This window comes from Cherax quadricarinatus, unplaced genomic scaffold, assembly GCF_038502225.1.
Source record: "Cherax quadricarinatus isolate ZL_2023a unplaced genomic scaffold, ASM3850222v1 Contig268, whole genome shotgun sequence".
In the NCBI taxonomy this organism is placed as follows: domain Eukaryota; kingdom Metazoa; phylum Arthropoda; class Malacostraca; order Decapoda; family Parastacidae; genus Cherax; species Cherax quadricarinatus.
The window spans coordinates 96520-117840 of record NW_027195294.1 but is presented as its reverse complement, the minus strand read 5'-3'; the positions used below and the strand labels follow the sequence as shown (position 1 = coordinate 117840).

General features: G+C 38.9%; 1 protein-coding gene across 1 annotated transcript in view; it reads right to left on the bottom strand.

Moving 5' to 3' along the window:
- The window catches only part of LOC128700979 (mucin-5AC), a 121591-nt gene that overhangs the window by 24120 nt on the left and 76150 nt on the right, over positions 1–21321 (bottom strand). The window contains exons 10-13 of the mRNA XM_070080271.1: positions 15028–15492; positions 8883–9365; positions 1987–2202; positions 109–971 (exon numbers count right to left, since the gene is read on the bottom strand). Of these exons, the coding sequence (XP_069936372.1) occupies positions 109–971; positions 1987–2202; positions 8883–9365; positions 15028–15492 (2027 nt within the window). The remainder of the gene's footprint in view (positions 1–108; positions 972–1986; positions 2203–8882; positions 9366–15027; positions 15493–21321) is intronic.

Genomic DNA, 21321 nt, shown 5'->3' with positions numbered 1-21321 from the left:
ATTGTTCCAGCCATGGTATTGTGCCTTTTTGTTCTTCAATAAAGATGTGCATGAACTTGCGTTCTTTTACCCGTACTGTACTGGTATACCTTCTACTACCATACTTACTTGTCTCTGGCGTTCTAGTTCCTGTTCTCGTTCTTTAGCTTCTCTGGCGAGTCTTCGTTTTTCTGCTAGAGCTGCTTTGTATTCCTCTTCTGTAGCATAGCCAGTAACAGGCTTCTCTGCAGCTTTCTGGGCCAGAGTCTTTTCTTGGTCTGCCGTCGTGTCTTCGACTAGCTTTTCCAAGATGTCTTCAGGCACTGAAGTGCTAGTGACTTCTTCTGGTAAATCTCTTTCAGGAGTTTTATCTTTTATGATTTGCTCTTCAGCAGGAACTTGCGGAGTATGTTTGACTGGTTCAGGTTGTGGCTCTAGTTTTTCAACTGTGGCTTCAACTGGTTTGACAGATTCATCAATTAGTTGCTTAGTTTCAGACACCGGTACTTCTGTAGGTTTATCCTGGGCCTTTAAGTCCTCTTCATGATGTTCAATTTGGACAGCTGCATCTTTGTCAGGTTGTTCTTGAACAAGTGTTACTGCTGCTTCTGGTTCCAAAACAGCAGTTACTTTATCTCCTGATTTTTCAGTAGCAGTTTCATCAATTTCAGCTTTAGTTTCAGTTACGTCCAATTTTGTTTCAGGAGCTTTGTCGTCCTTTTCCTTCTTGTCGTCTTTGACTCCAGGCGAAGGTTTGCTCTCCACCAGAGGGGAGTGTACAGGGGTGGTTTTTGGCGTTGGTTTACTCTTTGGCGTTGTTTTGCTCTTCTCTACGGCCTTCTTGGCAGCACTTTCGGCTTTAACTTGTGATGGAGTTTTCTTTGGCGTAGTTTTTGCTGGTGTGCGAGCAGGAGTGGCCGGCGCACTCCTGTCTGACCCGACGCTTTTGGCTCGTGTGGGTTTAGCCGAGGGTAAAGACGCTCCGACAGACACTGAAAAATGAAAGTGAAAACAGAAATAAAATTACAGAACTACAAGTGAATTACTCGGCAGAGACAAGCAGGGCGTTGTTTGTAAACTGAGCATCAAACGTTCGGATTCTCATACTTCAGAGAATTCAAAAGAGAATTCAGAAGCACCATTTTGGTACCTGGATATTCACAGTCTTTGATTTCTGCTGTGATGTTTATTTTGGAATTTAAGAACTTGGAAATTCATAAAGAACAAAAGGCACAATACCGTGACTGGAACAACATTTGTGTATTGTTCCATCATGGTATTGTTCCATCATGGTATTGTTCCATCATGGTATTGCTCCATCATGGTATTGTTCCATCATGGTATTGTTCCATCATGGTATTGCTCCATCATGGTATTGTTCCATCATGGTATTGTTCCATCATGGTATTGTTCCATCATGGTATTGCTCCATCATGGTATTGTACCTTTTTGTTCTTTACAAGCTTCCTTCTCCTATGTGTGGGTTATTTGTGCAAATTAATATCAATGTGACTGTAAACGAGCCACAAGAATGAATGAGGTTCAAACCCTATATGTTCTGGGAGTTAGAATTCATTCCTTGAAATTTTTCCCTTGGATTTTCAGAATGGGCTGGGCAGATTGAATGATAAAGTTTAGGATATCTCTGATATCTTTCCAACTGAACGTTCGATGCTCAACTATAATGCTGTACAGGGTGACCCAAAAGTCTGGACACATAGGCAAAATTGCATTTTTGTAATAATTATAAAGTAATTTTAAAGAATATATCTTCAACATGTTGTCCACCATTAGCAATGCAAAGTTCAATGCGCTTTGCAAGATTCACATTAACACTATGCAGTAACTCCGGTAACTGCGGGAAAAACAATATTAGTAATATTTCCTGTGTGTCCTGACTTTTGGGTCACCCTGTAGTTCACTCACCCTAGAAAGATAGTATAGATAAGATATAGCAAGCAGAAGAGGCAATGCAAATCAAAGCCATTTACTTTCAGAAACACATACATTTCCTCTCCATGGGCCTACTTTCCCTCGACGGCGTAGAGGCATCCCTCGGCTTATCTGCCGAGGACAGCGAAGATCCAGCAATGCTGAGGGGGCGAGGCTTGCGAGGAGAAGTTCGCGACCTGAGGGACACCTGACTGCTATTGTTGGAACCCTGACTCAGGGCCGAGGTGGGACGAGAGGGAGAGTTCGGAGTCACTGTCCCACTACGCATGCCTGTGGGACAGAGCAAGCCAGCACGCGGTGTTAAGCTGGGCCCTCATACATCACACAAGCAAGCAAAAGCTAGAGATGTAGATTTGAATATCACGAGAGAAATCATCAGAAGATCAACTGTAAAACTTGTATAAATCATGAGATACACCTCAACAAAGTACTATGGACTCAAATTAAGTTGTAATAACCGACTGTCAATGAATAAACAGAAGGGGAGATGAGGGGCTCGAACAGCCTAAATTTACAGCCTAGTTGGTAGAGCGTCGAATTGTCAATTTATGGACCGCTGTTCAAGTCCTCATCCACCCTTCTATTTATTCAAAGTACTATGAAATTACTACTGATAATTATATAAACTTGACAACAAGAATCAGATAAAGGTAGCAATACAGTAAACAATTACATGAGATATATTGCAAACAAACACAATGAAGGAAATAGACAGATAACACACACAACTAGTTGCTACAATACAGAAGAATGCATTCTACAAGTGGTAAACTGCAAGCTATGTTACCACTGGTTAATGTACAGTGTAATATGTTAAAAGTAAAGGTTATATATAGTGCTATTAATGCCCTTTAAAACATCGTAAGAAATCGTGAGTTAGCATTATTCTTCTAGTAATAATTTAGTTATCGTCCATAACACATGGTTAATAAAGGTTAATGCGTCTTATTAAGATTCCAAAGCAAGTTTATGTAAATAACGGCAGTGGTTAAGTGATCCAAAGCTACGTAACATACCTGTATAGTCGATATGTTTGGCCAAACATCACTCGTGACTTACCTTGGCTTGGCACATAAACGACAGCTTGGGGACTGACTTTCTAAGCTGGGCAAGACTCACCAGCAATCAAGCAAAACACCTAACACAATTAACCCACATCAAAGAGCAATATAACATTTCTTAAAGGCAAAATTCAACTTTCAATTCACTATCGACCCACAATTCAGAAATGTCGAAAATTTCCTCTTTTAAACTGTGGATTAATAGCAAATTGTTGCAGCCGTGGTACTGTTAACTTTTATTTTTCAGCTTAAAAGCAAAAAAAAGCTTAAAAGCAACCTTCATTTAAAATAAAATAAAAATGTTTTTTCCACGTATAATTTATGTCATGTGCATAGAGGCTAATGTGACTACAAATTTTACAATGCAAATTTAAATCCTGAAAATACAAAAATTAATACTGAAGGTAAATGTAAGCTTTACAATAAATATTTGAAAATCATATTTTTTTTTTTTTTGCTATTCTTAAACCACTGCAACTCTTTACTAACAGACATTTCAATAAAAAAGGCATTCAATAAAAGGCATTCATTTTTGAACTCCATAAATGAAAAGCGTTATGGTGGAACCTCAGCGTTTGAACTTAATTGGTTCCCAGGTGGTGTTGGAACTGGGAAAAGTTCGATGTGATAAACAGTATTTCCCAGGTTTTAATTATCAACTTCACACACTTTAGGATGTTGAACCGACTCTTCCGAAAGTCTCTGAGAATCATGTCAGTGTCAGAGGTCACTTCAAAACACTTTTCAAACAGGGTTTTCCTGTAATTTTTTTTACAACAGAATTGTAAACAAGACAGTGCGTTCACACTCCAGAAAAATATTCAAAGACCAGGCCAATTTTTCTGAACAAAACTGTTTGGACTCCAGTTTGGTCGAGGTCCTGTACGTTCGAACACCGAGGTTCTGCTATATGTCGTATGATTAAAAATACTAATTCCCATACACGAAACTGCTGTACTGTGGCCATGATCATATTTATTTACAGGAAACCTCAATGACTCGACCCAACTCAATGCCTAATACACAATTTTTAATTTTGAACTGTTAATGTGTTTATATTGTAAATATAGATTTTTTTAATAATGAATACCAAACAGGTGTGTGTATGTAGTGTATAACAACTGTGTATGTACTCTAACTGCAGATTTTATATTTCTTTGGATCACTTTACTCTTCAATTTATAAACAGTAAAATTTTCATTGGACAATGATGCAGGGCTCAGGTGTGATAATTTCCCTCGGTTTTGCTAATCTCTGTAAAAATGCTGTGTGGTAGGAATGTGGTGCAGCTTGTGGTAGGAATGTGGTGCAGCTTGTGGTAGGAATGTGGTGCAGCCTGTGCACTATAGACGTGGTAAGCCAGTGACATACGCAAGCAGGAAGCAAGTATGCACAAATGGGTATGAACCTTACATGCACACCAGAAAACTGCACGAGAGAGAACGACTGATATGCATGCCATGCTAGTGGCTTCTGTGTCTAACAATATTTTATCACATGTGAACTATATATTACATAGATATTTCTACTCTGTAAAAATCTTTTACATGTTAAAAATTTTCCTTTGTACCTACTGCTACCTACTGGTCATTCCAGAGGTCATTACTCTTGATGCCTGGGTCTGAACAAGACCCAGTGGCAGACCTACATTTTTGGGTTCCCTGAAGCTTGAACTCTTATGGGGTCACCATGGCAACCAGCAACAGCTAGGCCTACATGATACTTTAATAACCTTTTCATTTTTATTTTAACTATTATTTTGTATTGAATTACACTATAATATTACCTTTTTTTTTTTTTAAAAAAAACCTTCTCATACAGTAGACCAAAAATTTTGTAAGCAATGTGGACTAAAGTGGCTTCTGGAGTCCCTCTGGGATTAGTGGCCCTCAAGCTTAAGCTTCATTAGTTTCATGGTAGAGCACCCCTGGCTATATCTAGTCGATGGCCTGAACAGCTGTTCATTTGGTGCTGGCAGCATGCAGCTTATAAGCACCACAATCAAATTGTTTAGGAACTGTCTGGACTGAACTCCTCAAGTTGCCTACTGCAGCCAGCCAGGAGTCCATTGGTGATTTTAATTATATTTGAATCGTGATGAAATGTTTTGGTCCCTTTACCGCCCTTTTCACCTCATTATTCCACCAGTCTTTCCCCTGCCCACCTGCACCCACCCTCCTAGAACCATGAACCTTTGTTGTGAACTCAGTATAGTTGTAAATTTACACCATACTTCCTCTATCTCAACCAGCACAACTTTGCTCTCAATCTAGTCTGCATTACTTGCAACAGTTGATCATTCCTTCCTTCTACAGGTCCACCTTTTATAATTTATTCATCTCTCTCTAACTGATTATCATCATTCTTCACATGCTCCATCTTGTGCTTGCTGCTGTGGCTGCCACAAAACATCTCAATATACTGCTGTAAACCACAAATAGTGTCTTATAAACAGACTTTTTTTTCAAACATGCTTGCCATCTATCACCGAGGGCCGGGTGACCCGAAAGAGACGAACATTCTCACTATCGTTCACTCCATCACTGTCTTGCCAAAGGCTCACATCTATGGAAAGTTCAGACGTCCCTCCAAACAGCAAATATCCCAAACTGTACAAACTTGGACCTCTAGGACTTGAGTCAGTATCTAATAATACTGACATGCAGAAATCCACCCATCAACTTCTAATCCGCTTTTTGAGTATAAAATCTACTCTCATTATAAACATCATACCTTATATACAGCGTACTGTGTTTATTCTTAAAGTGTATACATGTATATCATACAATACTGACAAGATGAAGAATTATACATGTGCAACATCTGCGTATCTTTATTTGTAGACGTTTTGTCATCCAGTGGCTTTATCAATACAAATTCCAGGACATAATGGGAAGACTATGAGCTATATACTAAAGATAAGGTAATCAGTCCCTCAGTCATGGAGTTGAAGAGTACTGCTTCAGAATCAATTCCAAGACTGAGGGACTGATTACCTCATCTTTTGTATACAGTTCTACAGTCTTCTCATGTCCTTGAATTTGTATTGATAAAGCCACTGGATGGGAAAACGTCTACAATAAAGATACCCAGATGTTGCACATGTGTAATTCTTCATCATTCTTAAACTGTATATTAGCTAGTGCCTGTCCAATTAATTACCCCCACAAGTTAATTTGTAATTATTAGTGTTGCTACAGTGAATAAATCAGTTGTCCTCCAAGTGACAATTATCGGGTCAGTAAAGGTCACAGCGCAATACAACAGACCACGGAACGGCTGGGGTTTAATCCCACTGTGAGTATTAGGATTCTCTCGTCGTGGATTCGAAACCCCACCCGTTCCCTGGTTTGTTTGCAATCATGACATCACAAGTGCTCGAGTAATAAGGCAATAAATGAAAAGCATCTAGTGTGCTTGAAGCAGTCCAGGACACTCAGACACTACCAACCAATATCCAGAGTACAACACGCACTACTTCACAATATACAAGTCAACTTAATAAACCCAGTGAAATTACTAAACGACTGAACTTAATGAACGAATCCTAGAAAAAATGTAATGTAGTGAGCAAGGTCTTAGGACCTTGTTCATGTCATGAAGTGAACAAGGTCCCAGGATCTTGTTGTTATGGCAGTGTGTAGATCAATATCTCTCACTACAGTGTTGTTATGGCAGTGTGTAGATCAATATCTCTCACTACAGTGTTGTTATGGCAGTGTGTAGATCAATATCTCTCACTACAGTGTTGTTATGGCAGTGTGTAGATCAATATCTCTCACTACAGTGTTGTTATGGCAGTGTGTAGATCAATATCTCTAACTCTAGAACACTGTTAAGGCAGTGAGAAGATTTGAAACTATCCCCCTTATCAATGCACTCTCTGACACACACGCACATACATTTCAACTCCAGAAGATGGTTGGTAGTAGCGAGTGACTGACTACAAGTGTTGATGGTAAACCTTACTGCACGAGGCCACATCTCCCTCACAAGCACAGAAGCCGTACATCTGGCAGAATCAGGATGGGACCCAGACTTTCATTATCAACTTTAGCAGAAATTACTGATAATAGAAGTGTAAGAACATGACTACATTGATAATAGAAGTGTAAGAACATGACTAGGTTGATAATAGAAGTGTAAGAACATGACTACATTGATAATAGAAGTGTAAGAACATGACTAGGTTGATAATAGAAGTGTTAGAACATGACTAGATTGATAATAGAAGTGTAAGAACATGACTAGATTGATAATAGAAGTGTAAGAACATGACTACATTGATAATAGAAGTGTAAGAACATGACTAAATTGATAATAGAAGTGTAAGAACATGACTAGATTGATAATAGAAGTGTAAGAACATGACTACATTGATAATAGAAGTGTAAGAACATGACTAAATTGATAATAGAAGTGTAAGAACATGACTAAATTGATAATAGAAGTGTAAGAACATGACTAGATTGATAATAGAAGTGTAAGAACATGACTAAATTGATAATAGAAGTGTAAGAACATGACTAGATTGATAATAGAAGTGTAAGAACATGACTAGATTGATAATAGAAGTATAACTAAGAAGAGTATTATTCTGTATCAATATTCAACACGTTACTGGCATCAGTTAGAAAGATAATAATAGTTGCATTAATTCTTCAATTAGAAATGATTAAGAGAGATTTTTGCATTTTATTTTGAATCTGCAAAACTTGCATAGAAAAATATATGTTACAAGAGATTTAGAAGAAATATGCAAAACATTTAACCAGTGACACTGTCAGTGGTGGACCTACATTTTTGTGGCCCCGAAGCTTGACCTGGTACGGGGTCGCCGCCGCAACCAGCAACGGCTCATCTACATGATACTTGAATAGCATTTTAATTTTTATTTTAACTGTTATTTAGTATTGACTGACACTATTAATATTATTATTTTTAAAAAAAAACTCTTCTCATACAGAGGACCAAAAATTTTTTAAGCAACGTGGAGTAAAGTGGCTTCCAGGGCCCCTCAGGAATTAGGGGCCCTCAAGCTTAAGCTTTGTCAGTTTCATAAGATCCGTCCCTTGTTACTGTACTAGCGTACTGTTTGTAAAATGGTCCAAACTGCCATTTAACACAACATAGTGAATAAATGTACCTTAGAAATTCTGTGTGTCGTGCGACCTCACGAAGTTGTTTACATTGTAAACAATGCAGAAAGACGTTTTAGAAGAAAGGAAGTGAAGAAAAGGGAGTGAAAGGAGAACATCAAGTTGAAAGCGAACTTTATAAACAATAAATGAAAAGAGAAAACGAGTGAGAAGTACATAATAAAATGTACAAAAACTTATTTTATTTGGAAGAAACAGAATTATGGGTTGATATATATCAAATTATTATTATTATTATGAATTATTATTATATCCTTATTATTATTGGGTGATTTAAAGCCCTTGGGGTCATACAGTACCTAAGGAATGGTTAGTGATCAGGTTTGATCCCTGAGGAGGGCAGCTCCAATTTCCTGAATCAAGAGCCCTTCACCAACATCAAGAAACATATATGCAACCCAAACTATGCAAATGATATTTACAAACTGGCGGAAGGTCGTCGAACTTTGAGAAATTTACAATTTCCATAAACTGGCATAGGGCACAATTTATCTTCCCCATTTAAATTGGATTATCCGCCACCTGTACGTTATATTAACATTGTAATCATGCAGGGAATAATTAACATTGTTAACCTGGATTACAGGGAAATATATTGGTTAACCTGGATTATAGGGAAATAGATTTCTGTAAAAAATATGCCACCGCCTAAACAGATTTATGTACATTTTAGGGTTGTGATTGGGTGAAAAAGGTTTAGTCTGAGTCCCATACCTGACATGCAACTTACCTTGATAAGTACTCTTGGTATTTCTGCTAGTGTTGTCAGTGCTGGAGGAGAGGGCATTTCCTCGCAGCTTTTTCTGCCTAAGTATCTCGGCCCGTGTCATGCGTGGCTGTACTAGAGTGACAGAGCTGCGGGAGACCCCTCGATCCAACCGGCCAGTTGCCGTGTCCAGTGTCTGGGGTCTAGCTGGTCGGGGACCCAGATGACACATGCTCTTGGACATGGTGCGAGCAGGCTGACTCATGCGCACCGAGGATGGGGTAGACTCATGCAGGGGTGCAAGAGGGGATTTGCGGTGGCGAGGACACGCCAGTTCATCCAACCGGCCAAGAGACAAGGCCCTACCTGGCGACCGGTGCCGTGGACTGCTACGGCTGGGGGTGGACGAGTCGCGTAGTGACGGCATTGCTGGTATCAAGTCTGTCCGCCGTCTTGCCGCCGACGTCGGGATAGCTGCCGTCATCGATCTTGTCATGAGGTCCTCACCTGGTTGCATTTATAAAAAATTTAAAGTACAGTGCAGGTATTGCAAAAGCTTAAAAGTATAAATACAAGTGATCCTCGCTCTACGATGGTTCAACTTACAATATTTTGACTTTTTGATGGTGCGACAGCGATGTACATTCAGTAGTCATCATTTATTGATAGGATAAACCTGTATTCATTTATTCACTTTTCAATACAATAAGTCCTGGACTTACAAACACACTGAGAACCTTCCATGCAGTGTATAATATCATTATGTATAATAACATCATTATACAATATTCAGAAGGTCCCCAGTGTGCTCGTAAGTTGACGACTCACCATACTGGAATTTAGTTACGGTAATTATTTGTTTATTTACTTATTTGACTTACTATACTTTGCACTTACGATGGGTTCGTCAGAATGTAATCCCATCGTAAGTTGAGGACCACCTGTACTAACATGCTTCAAAGAGCACATTGAATGGTAAACTATTACCAGTTCAAGGATCAGGTTAATACACCCCTCGACTAAACGTGTCCTTCATTTAGTCAATTTTTTGCATGTGGGTTTGCTTGTCATTGCAGTGATAAGGTGATACCTGCTTGTCCTAGCAGTGACAAGGTGATACCTGCTTGTCTCAGCAGTGACTCAGGTATCACCTGCATGTCCTAGCAGTGACTCAGGTCACCTGCGTTTCCTAGCAGTGACTCAGATGCCGTCAGATTAAGATCAACAAAAACTGTGAAGCGGAAAAAAAAATTGGCCAATTGATTACACAAATTTTTTGAGCTTTCAGGAAGGTAATCTGTCATATTCACAGTGAGGGGAGAACTAAACTCGTAGGGGCCACACAACGCCTGGGGAATGGGAGGTAATCAGGTGGGATTCAAGGTCAGGGAGAGTAGCTTTAGCCAGATCAAGAGCCCCTCACTCACTGGTATCAAGGCACCACCCTCTTCTTGGAAGGGAAATCATTTAAAAAAAGAAAAAGGTCACCACTCTCAAAATGCTCCTCTCTATATAGTATATTTTTATTTTTGCAACTGAAAAAAGTATGTCCAAACTTGAATAACCTATGAAGACGCCCTCATGTGCAATTTTGCATACATGTTTTGATTGCAATTGCAAAATAAAAATCACACTACATAGAGGAGCCTGATAAAAGAGCCGACCACAGTCGAAATTTGCACCGAGACTTAAATAAAAATTTAGGGCTTCCTAGCAGGGGGTTGAAATGTTAAATTATGCAACTTCTAAATAATCAGAAATTTTTAAAACATTTAAATGGTTCTTTATTGAAAAAATGTCGAATAATTCTACAGCAAAAATGACACTGAATGTAGGAAGTCACATGCCTGATTAAAAATATCCTTATCTGAGGCTTTAAAAACTTTTCAACACCTCAAAAAACTTTTTCAAAAAAGTACATTGAACTCAATAATTTAGAAATTGATCATCTCTTGAACTGAGAGTAGTTTATTGAACTATAATACACAATAATACATGATACACTTAATGTATGCTAATATACATGAATAACTTCTTCACATGCACATACATACACATGCATACACATACACACACAAACACACAGATTTAATAAGCATAAGTTCATTATCGTAGATATTATAAGAACAGGAAGCAAAGTTTTAACCTATATACCCATATAAACTGCACGAAATAACAGGTATTTCTTCAACATAACTCTGATAGTACAGTAGAACCCCAGTATCTGCAGATTCGGTTTCCTTGGGTTCAGTTTCTGTGGGTTCGGTATCCGTGGGTTCGGTTTCCACGGGTTCGGTTATCTGTGGTTTACCATGGGCAAAAAAAAACTCTTAATTTTGCTTAATAATGGCCCCAAAGCACAAAAGTATTGATGGTGGCAGTTGTTCAAAGCCTCAGAGAAGCTGTGAAGTGCTTCTCGTCTGTGAAAAAGTGATAATTCTTCACTTATTGTGCGTAATTTATCGATTAAACTTTATCGTTGGTATGTAAGCAAAAAATGAAGTACGTATAGGGTTTGCTACCATCCATAGTGTATGGCATCCATGGTAGGTATCCCCTGCGGATACCAGGGCACTACTGTATCATTACCCTCATCAAAGCTTAGCACTAAACCCACAAGAGTCATACAGCACCACAAGACTGATAAAACAGCAGAACAAACTGAGCAATAACACAACAGAGGAATGACACACACAAGAACAATTCACACATAAGCAGCACTAATGAGAGGACCCTTGTGACGACATTTTGGTTCATCCCAGATCGGTTGTGATTTGACGGAGGTCCAGGACAGACCGGAAAGTCGTCGTAAGTGCTCATTGTGAACACAGCAGGCAGCAAACTCCTTAACACAGGGGAAGCAGACTCCTGAGCACAGGAGAAGCAGACTCCTGAACACAGCAGAAGCAGACTCCTGAACACAGCAGAAGCAGATTCCTAAACACAACAAGCAGCAGACTCCTAAACATAGCAGGCAGAAGACTCCTAAACACAGCAGGCAGCAGACTCCATACAGAGGTTCAGAATTCTATACTGTACAACAAGACTCAATCACATCAGTTGGTGGTAAGTTAAGCTGTAGGACGAGTTGCAGCTCAAACCTCAAAAGCTTAAACAGGTAATTACAGACATATAACAGGGACAGGCTGCTTCAAACAAGTACTTGGGGGATACAGCTGGAAATTAAAGCCACAGATGAGCAAAAGGGATGTCAGGAAGTATTTCTTCAGCCTCAGGGCAATCAGGATGTGGAATGACCTTGACAAAGAAGTAGAGGAGGCAGACTTTATATATAGTTTGAGGAACAGGTATGACAGGCCAATGAGGTCGGGAGGGAGTTAATTTGGCAAGTGGTAAGTTGAAAGGCAGGGCTAGAAGCTGCGAACTGACGCCTGTAATCACAAATAGGCGAGTACACATTTTTGTAATCAACAGCAATAATAGGGTGGTAATAAGAAGACAGGAAGGAAGAATAAAAACAAATACCTCGGAAGTATAAAATAAGTTCGAGAAAAGATGGTGCTTGAAAAAAGATGGTACTCAAGAAAAGATGGCATAGCACATACATAAATTACGGAGAAGCAGAGCCAAGCTGTGACTCGGCCCTCTGTAACCACAAATAGGTGAGCACACACACTGAAGCATCAATGGTGTCACAACCTGACAGAATTATAATCATGTGAAGTGCTAAACCCACAGGTGCTGAACCCCGGTGCTTACCTGGAAATGGCAAGTAATGAGGTGTGATGAATGGCAGGGCAGTCTAAATACCCAGCAACAAGAACCCTTCACTGGGATCAAAACAAGTGAAGGGACACAATGGAATACTACCATTAATACTAATATAACCTTTCACTAGCACCAATGTAACTCTTGTGAAGGAACTCAGTAAAAAAAATAAAATAATCTTTATTTCTACATGTACAAGTTGACATCAATGACATACTACTATATAGAAAGTCCCTTGTTATGCAGAGCATTTCCCGCAAATTAGGTCAATTTTGTCCTAGGATGCCACCAACACCAGTCACCTGAAACCCAGGTACCTACTTACTGCTAGGTGAACATAGACAGGTGTCTTAAGGAAATACGTCCTAATGTTTCCAGCCATACCGGGGACTGAACCAGGGACATCAGTGTGTGAGCTGAGTGCATTACCAACTCGGCCATGGAACACCAATGGAACATCAGCATGAACTCTATGGAAAGAAAGTACTGCACAAGCAAATCATCCGTTTTCAACAAATCCAACTTACAGGTGTTGGCAGAAGCCTGGACGGTAACACATACAATATCAGTATTTAAGAAGGGACAACAGAAGCTCTGAACTAGAGAACGATGGCGCAAAGACGAACATGTCAAATACCACAGTTTAAAAAACCAAAATATGTGCGAAATGAAGCGAGATACAACAGTTAGTAATAACTGCTAAATTACTACAACCACTATCAATTTTAAATGAATATACAGTACTGTGTTGTAGAATAAATGCTGACAATGGGACACCATGAAAATATGTCTAGGTACAGGAAGTCACGTTCATACAACTTGAAATATAGCACCAGTTATCCTTCCTTTACAGAACTAACTGGTGTACGAAAAATGGTGACAGCGGCGCAGCAGCGGTAAAAGCACCAAACACAATGAAAAAGTGGCTCAATGGAAGCCAACAAAAACACGGAACACTGAAAATAAGTGCTGTACACACAGGTCCTTCCTGTATCATAAATAAATCACAAACACACACACACATCAAATACACACATACTCAACCTACATTCTTTCATCATACCTGCAATAAAAATACATAAAAAACAGTCAAAATTCATGTAGGAGCAAATTTTGATAGACAAAAATATATGAATCAATTAAAGGTTAGTGAAGAATGCAGTTTATCGAACACCAGTGAAACTATTGTTAAGAAATATAAAATTTAATCACACTGTAAATTCAATTTGCACTCTAAATTATTTTTGCACATCTTAAAATGCTGTAAATTTTGCGTTAGAACAAATAGAAGACAATGAGCATTAGAAACACGAATTACAACCTTACCATTCAAAACTGAAAAAAAAAAAGGTTATAATGGTTTCTAATATATAAAATGGAATTCTGTACTCAACTTTACTTGCTTTAATATAAAGGTTTGCATAGTGAAAACTAAAGCACATAAAGCCAATGAGTGTGGCTTTAGTTGCACAAATTGCAATGCTCATTATGAAGATTGACCTACATTATGCAACAAATGCTAGAAAACAAAGGAAAAACAAAAGCGCTCTGAGGAACGAAGGAAGATAAGGTTCAATGTATAAAATGGTATTTTGGAAACACATGGGAAGTCCACATACACTTGGGAAAGTACACATTCATGCTTCAACAAACAATAGCCATGCTGAAACAACAAAAGGCTACTAAAATGCAAAAAATTATATAAAAGACATAATATCCTGGGTCCACTCCAGATTTTAAGCAAATATAATACTGAAATCTTCCATTCGAGTCAGAACTCTTATAAAGTTCCTTTATAAGCTTTCTTATAAAGCTTCTTTATAAGCTCTCTCATAAAGTTCCTTTACAATAGTGTGAGTTTTCAAAATGCAATTGAAAAATGAATTCAAAATTTAAAAGTGCATGGAAAGGTCTTATAAGTACAAGCTAGTCAATTTTGAATCCATTTTTGAAATCGCATTTGCAAAAAAAAAAAAAAACCACATTATGTACAGGAGCTTTATGAGAACTGAATCGTAATGAACCAGTGAACACAATATGCAGGAACTACTGGGAAAAATTTGGACCGTATAACAGAGTCTGCAATACAGCGACCATTTAAAGAGTTTGCAACCCAGTTAAAAAGATTCTTCTAAGAGGAGGTTACTGTAAGTAGTTAATGCGATCTATATTATTCATGCCAAGGAAGACTAAGGTGTATTCATTTTTTTTTTGAGATGTCTTACTAGCTTAGTTGAAATATATGCAATATTAATACTATAATTAACTCAAGCTTATTGATCTCAGCCAATACCACAAAACACTACTAATTTTAAGTTAAAGGGTTGTAAATGTAAAAAAAAAAGCAATGAAGAGGGTTTTCAGTCATTGAAAGTAAAACACAGACTAGAAGAACATTCCTTCATGAAGCATCCTTGGGTTAGCCAGTTTGCAAACTCACCACCGATAGTGCACCCAGCCCCAGTAAATACAGAAGCAGTTCTACGAGAATAGCACGTGGAAGATGTGGGTGTTGAAGCCGGTGAGGCGGAGACTGGGTTGCCGCTACCGCCGCTACTTTGGTTTGCGGGACCCAGTGCGGCGAAGTTATCCCCAAACTCCCACACACAGAACCGTGATTGGGATGCATTTGTTGGGGTTTTATCTGAGGATGAGGATGAGGTGGAGGATGGAGGAGGAGGATCAGGAGTGTCCTTGGAAGAAAGGGCAAAAGAAGATGACTTAGTAGGCTGAGGAGTTGAGGATCGGACCCAAGAGAGGGCAGAAGGTGGGGTCTTGCGCTCCAGTGACGAGTCACGAGACTTGGTCAGCCGGGTACCTTGGGTAGTAGGGGCATGGTTTTGGTGGGAGGAGCCGCTCTCATCCCAGTGAAACACCTCATACATCGAGCTTGACATACGCAGGTCTGTAACAACAATGTGACACTGCTGAACAGACATGCAGAGTGCAGCTTAGCATAGGCAATTGAAACCTGATTTTGTGGAGAGAGAGATAAAGCAATCTGCTTTTGTGACTGGAAGATACAATATTGTGCAAAAAATCAATATGTAAAATGAGAAAGTGCTTATACTGCCATTCCAAACCCAAATGTGCTTTGTGAATGTTTATTGTACAAAGAGACTTAGTGCAGTTCTAATCTTGAAAAGGAAAATGATTATCTTTTAAATACGTATATAGCTATATTTTGTAATGAGAAAAGAGGGCAAGAGAACTGGATATTTGAAATTTCTGACTGAGGTAGATAACTGAGATAGGAACCAGAGATAAGGATGCTAGAGAGCTCCTGGTCCAGAGCAAATCATTATAAATTATATTTTCTTCTGGATATCACTTTATATAAAGCTTGATAGAGCTCTACCCAGAGCAAAACATCCCCTATAATAAAGCTTTGCTCTTGATAGAGCTCTACCCAGGGCAAAACACTGTCAAAAATAAAGATCTGCTCTAGACAGAGCTTCACAGAACTTGACAAAGATCTACCCAGAGCAAAACACTGTCAAAAATAAAGATCTGCTCTTGACAGAGCTTCACAGAACTTGACAAAGATCTACCCAGGGCAAAACACTGTCAAAAATAAAGATCTGCTCTTGACAGAGCTTCACAAAACTTGACGAAGCTCTACCCAGGGCAAAACACTGTCAAAAATAAAAATTTGTTCTGTATCAGCTCTTTCTAGCATACTTGCTGGCTCTACCTGTCATCCAACAGAAGCAAGGAACCTGCATGTGGGTAGCATCAACTTTAAGAGTGTAGATAAATGGGGTCAGTGCACTGACAAGTTGATAAATTAGACACATGTGCAACACTTGGGTAAATTGTGGAAACTTTTCACCACACAGTAGCTTCATCAGTCCAGTACAGAGAAGACTGGTGAAGATCAGAAGGAGTTTGAGGTAATCAGTCATTCAGGCTGGAGTCCATGTAATCAGTCCATCAATCTTGATTACTGGATTGATTATATTGACTCCGAGGGACTGATTACCTCAATCAATCAATCAAGGACTCACAGGTAAGGACCCACGAGGGGCGAGGGGCAAGTGGGGACAGTGCGAAGAATAGACGGTGAGAGGAATGTCTTGAGTCGAAGAGAGAAGAGTCAGGACTAGACCCAACTGCTAAGCCTGGATAAACAATAACGAAGACGACATAGAAGACAGCAGGAACTCTGATTACCTCAAACTGCTTCCGATCTTCACCATTCTTCTCTGTACTGGACTAAGGAAACCACTGTGTTGCAAAACATCTCCACAATAGAGATACCCAAATGCTGCACATGTGACTAATTTACCAACTTCAAGATTACCATGACAATAAAACAAGACTTCTACCAACCAGCTGACTGCAGCAATATATACTGTTTATTGTTGTCATTTTTTATAGCAAGGATCTCAAGATTTACGATGTTACCCAAAGGTCCAGATTATGAGAGGTGGGAAGTTATCAGAGTTACCAGAGATTGTGTGAACCTTAATCCCGAGGATCAAGCTTAAGAGGTTTTGGTAATAAAATTCACAATACCAAGGCTGGAACAATTCACAACTGGCTTACAAATTGGAGACGAACTCTAACAACGATTCAGTTTACCCTGGACTTGTATTAAGTCACGAGACAAGGAAAGAAAGGGAGCAATGGGGGCTAGTAACCCCCTCTGTATAAATTACTAAGTGTAAAAAGTTTTTCTTTTTTGGGTCACCTTGCCTAGGTGGGAGAAGGTGTGGGTGTTGAAAGTCACAAGAAAAGGGAGAAAGTCCAGGAAGGTCCAAAACGATGTCACCTTCATATCCAATTTCTTCGTAAGTTGTGAATTAAGAGGCTAAGTGAAGCATGTTTTAATGTTTAAGGATTAATGAATAAAAAGTCACAAAACCGTGACTAGAACAATACGCAAATAATCCGCACATTGGAAAGAGGAGCTCATAATGACGTTTGGGTCCAACATGGACCATTAATTAGTCACTACAGGTAGTCACTGACTTACTATGGGGTTACGTTTCGACAAACCCATTTTAAGTCAAAGAAGAATACTATATGCTAAATAAATAAATAATTACTGTAACTAATGAAATACTAGTATTGAAAAGTAAATATATGAATACAAGTTATGGACTCGTCACCTTCACGTTGGGTAATTATCTTAAGTTTTATCTCAAAAGTAACGGCTTTTGTACCATCGTAAAGTTGAAATACCCTAAGCTGAACCATCTTAAGTTGAGGACTACCGGTAGTGACTAGTCAATCATTCAAGTTGTACCGAAATGTCATTCATGAGTTTCTATGTACGAGTTATATGTGTGTGTATTTAAGGATGATAATTATCCTTGCCACTATGGCCCCTGCACTAGCACATCCATTATCTCTCACAAAAGATATTTTTCCACTCCCTGCTGGAATACACTCATTACAATAGACAGAAAATCAGGGGGAAAAATCAAGCATTTTCATTTACCTAAAATAAAAAAAATTTAACATCTAAATACTAATTAATTCACTGTTCATGAAACTAAAATACTGACAAAAAATTTGTTGTTTTATTTACTAATTCTACTAAAGGCAGTTTAGAATTATTAATGTGGTTTATGCATAAGCCTAAACAAAACAAAATTTAAGCAAAGAAAGAAAATTTTATTAACAGCCTTAACTTAAACTAAAAATTAAAATTAACTTACAAACACTGCCAGAGATACAAGATGAACGATCTATTTTTATATTAATTCATTGCCTTTGGAAATTGACTGTTTAGCTTCATAATGCACGAAGGTACAACACTGTGACTGCAACAACACACAAATAACCCAGATATGGGAGAGAGAAACTTACGATGTTTTGGTCCGACTTGGACTATTTACAAGTCAAACTAACACACGAAGGTGATGGAGCTAGTATATATACAGTGGACCGCCGGTTAACGATATTTTTTCATTCCAGAAGTATGTTCAGGTGCCAGTACTGACCGAATTTGTTCCCATTTCTGTCTCATAAACACGCTAAGATAACAGGGATATCTTGCTACTCCTACTAACACTTTGGTCACACTTCACAGACACGCACATGCATATATATATATACATACATCTAGGTTTTTCTCCTTTTTCTAAATAGCTCTTGTTCTTTTTTATTTCTTCTATTGTCCATGGGGAAGTGGAAAAGAATCTTTCCTCCGTAAGCCATGCGTGTCGTATGAGGCGACTAAAATGCCGGGAGCAATGGGCTAGTAACCCCTTCTCCTGTATACAATTACTAAAAAAGAGAAGAAGAAAAACTTTATAAAACTGGGTTGCTTAAATGTGCGTGGATGTAGTGCGGATGACAAGAAACAGATGATTGCTGATGTTATGAATGAAAAGAAGTTGGATGTCCTGGCCCTAAGCGAAACAAAGCTGAAGGGGGTAGGAGAGTTTCAGTGGGGGGAAATAAATGGGATTAAATCTGGAGTATCTGAGAGAGTTAGAGCAAAGGAAGGGGTAGCAGTAATGTTAAATGATCAGTTATGGAAGGAGAAAAGAGAATATGAATGTGTAAATTCAAGAATTATGTGGATTAAAGTAAAGGTTGGATGCGAGAAGTGGGTCATAATAAGCGTGTATGCACCTGGAGAAGAGAGGAATGCAGAGGAGAGAGAGAGATTTTGGGAGATGTTAAGTGAATGTATAGGAGCCTTTGAACCAAGTGAGAGAGTAATTGTGGTAGGGGACTTGAATGCTAAAGTAGGAGAAACTTTTAGAGAGGGTGTGGTAGGTAAGTTTGGGGTGCCAGGTGTAAATGATAATGGGAGCCCTTTGATTGAACTTTGTATAGAAAGGGGTTTAGTTATAGGTAATACATATTTTAAGAAAAAGAGGATAAATAAGTATACACGATATGATGTAGGGCGAAATGACAGTAGTTTGTTGGATTATGTATTGGTAGATAAAAGACTGTTGAGTAGACTTCAGGATGTACATGTTTATAGAGGGGCCACAGATATATCAGATCACTTTCTAGTTGTAGCTACACTGAGATTAAAAGGTAGATGGGATACAAGGAGAATAGAAGCATCAGGGAAGAGAGAGGTGAAGGTTTATAAACTAAAAGAGGAGGCAGTTAGGGTAAGATATAAACAGCTATTGGAGGATAGATGGGCTAATGAGAGCATAGGCAATGGGGTCGAAGAGGTATGGGGTAGGTTTAAAAATGTAGTGTTAGAGTGTTCAGCAGAAGTTTGTGGTTACAGGAAAGTGGGTGCAGGAGGGAAGAGGAGCGATTGGTGGAATGATGATGTAAAGAGAGTAGTAAGGGAGAAAAAGTTAGCATATGAGAAGTTTTTACAAAGTAGAAGTGATGCAAGGAGGGAAGAGTATATGGAGAAAAAGAGAGAGGTTAAGAGAGTGGTGAAGCAATGTAAAAAGAGAGCAAATGAGAGAGTGGGTGAGATGTTATCAACAAATTTTGTTGAAAATAAGAAAAAGTTTTGGAGTGAGATTAACAAGTTAAGAAAGCCTAGAGAACAAATGGATTTGTCAGTTAAAAATAGGAGAGGAGAGTTATTAAATGGAGAGTTAGAGGTATTGGGAAGATGGAAGGAATATTTTGAGGAATTGTTAAATGTTGATGAAGATAGGGAAGCTGTGATTTCGTGTATAGGGCAAGGAGGAATAACATCTTGTAGGAGTGAGGAAGAGCCAGTTGTGAGTGTGGGGGAAGTTCGTGAGGCAGTAGGTAAAATGAAAGGGGGTAAGGCAGCCGGGATTGATGGGATAAAGATAGAAATGTTAAAAGCAGGTGGGGATATAGTTTTGGAGTGGTTGGTGCAATTGTTTAATAAATGTATGGAAGAGGGTAAGGTACCTAGGGATTGGCAGAGAGCATGCATAGTTCCTTTGTATAAAGGCAAAGGGGATAAAAGAGAGTGCAAAAATTATAGGGGGATAAGTCTGTTGAGTGTACCTGGTAAAGTGTATGGTAGAGTTATAATTGAAAGAATTAAGAGTAAGACGGAGAATAGGATAGCAGATGAACAAGGAGGCTTTAGGAAAGGTAGGGGGTGTGTGGACCAGGTGTTTACAGTGAAACATATAAGTGAACAGTATTTAGATAAGGCTAAAGAGGTCTTTGTGGCATTTATGGATTTGGAAAAGGCGTATGACAGGGTGGATAGGGGGGCAATGTGGCAGATGTTGCAAGTGTATGGTGTAGGAGGTAGGTTACTGAAAGCAGTGAAGAGTTTTTACGAGGATAGTGAGGCTCAAGTTAGAGTATGTAGGAAAGAGGGAAATTTTTTCCCAGTAAAAGTAGGCCTTAGACAAGGATGTGTGATGTCACCGTGGTTGTTTAATATATTTATAGATGGGGTTGTAAGAGAAGTAAATGCGAGGGTCTTGGCAAGAGGCGTGGAGTTAAAAGATAAAGAATCACACACAAAGTGGGAGTTGTCACAGCTGCTCTTTGCTGATGACACTGTGCTCTTGGGAGATTCTGAAGAGAAGTTGCAGAGATTGGTGGATGAATTTGGTAGGGTGTGCAAAAGAAGAAAATTAAAGGTGAATACAGGAAAGAGTAAGGTTATGAGGATAACAAAAAGATTAGGTGATGAAAGATTGAATATCAGATTGGAGGGAGAGAGTATGGAGGAGGTGAACGTATTCAGATATTTGGGAGTGGACGTGTCAGCGGATGGGTCTATGAAAGATGAGGTGAATCATAGAATTGATGAGGGAAAAAGAGTGAGTGGTGCACTTAGGAGTCTGTGGAGACAAAG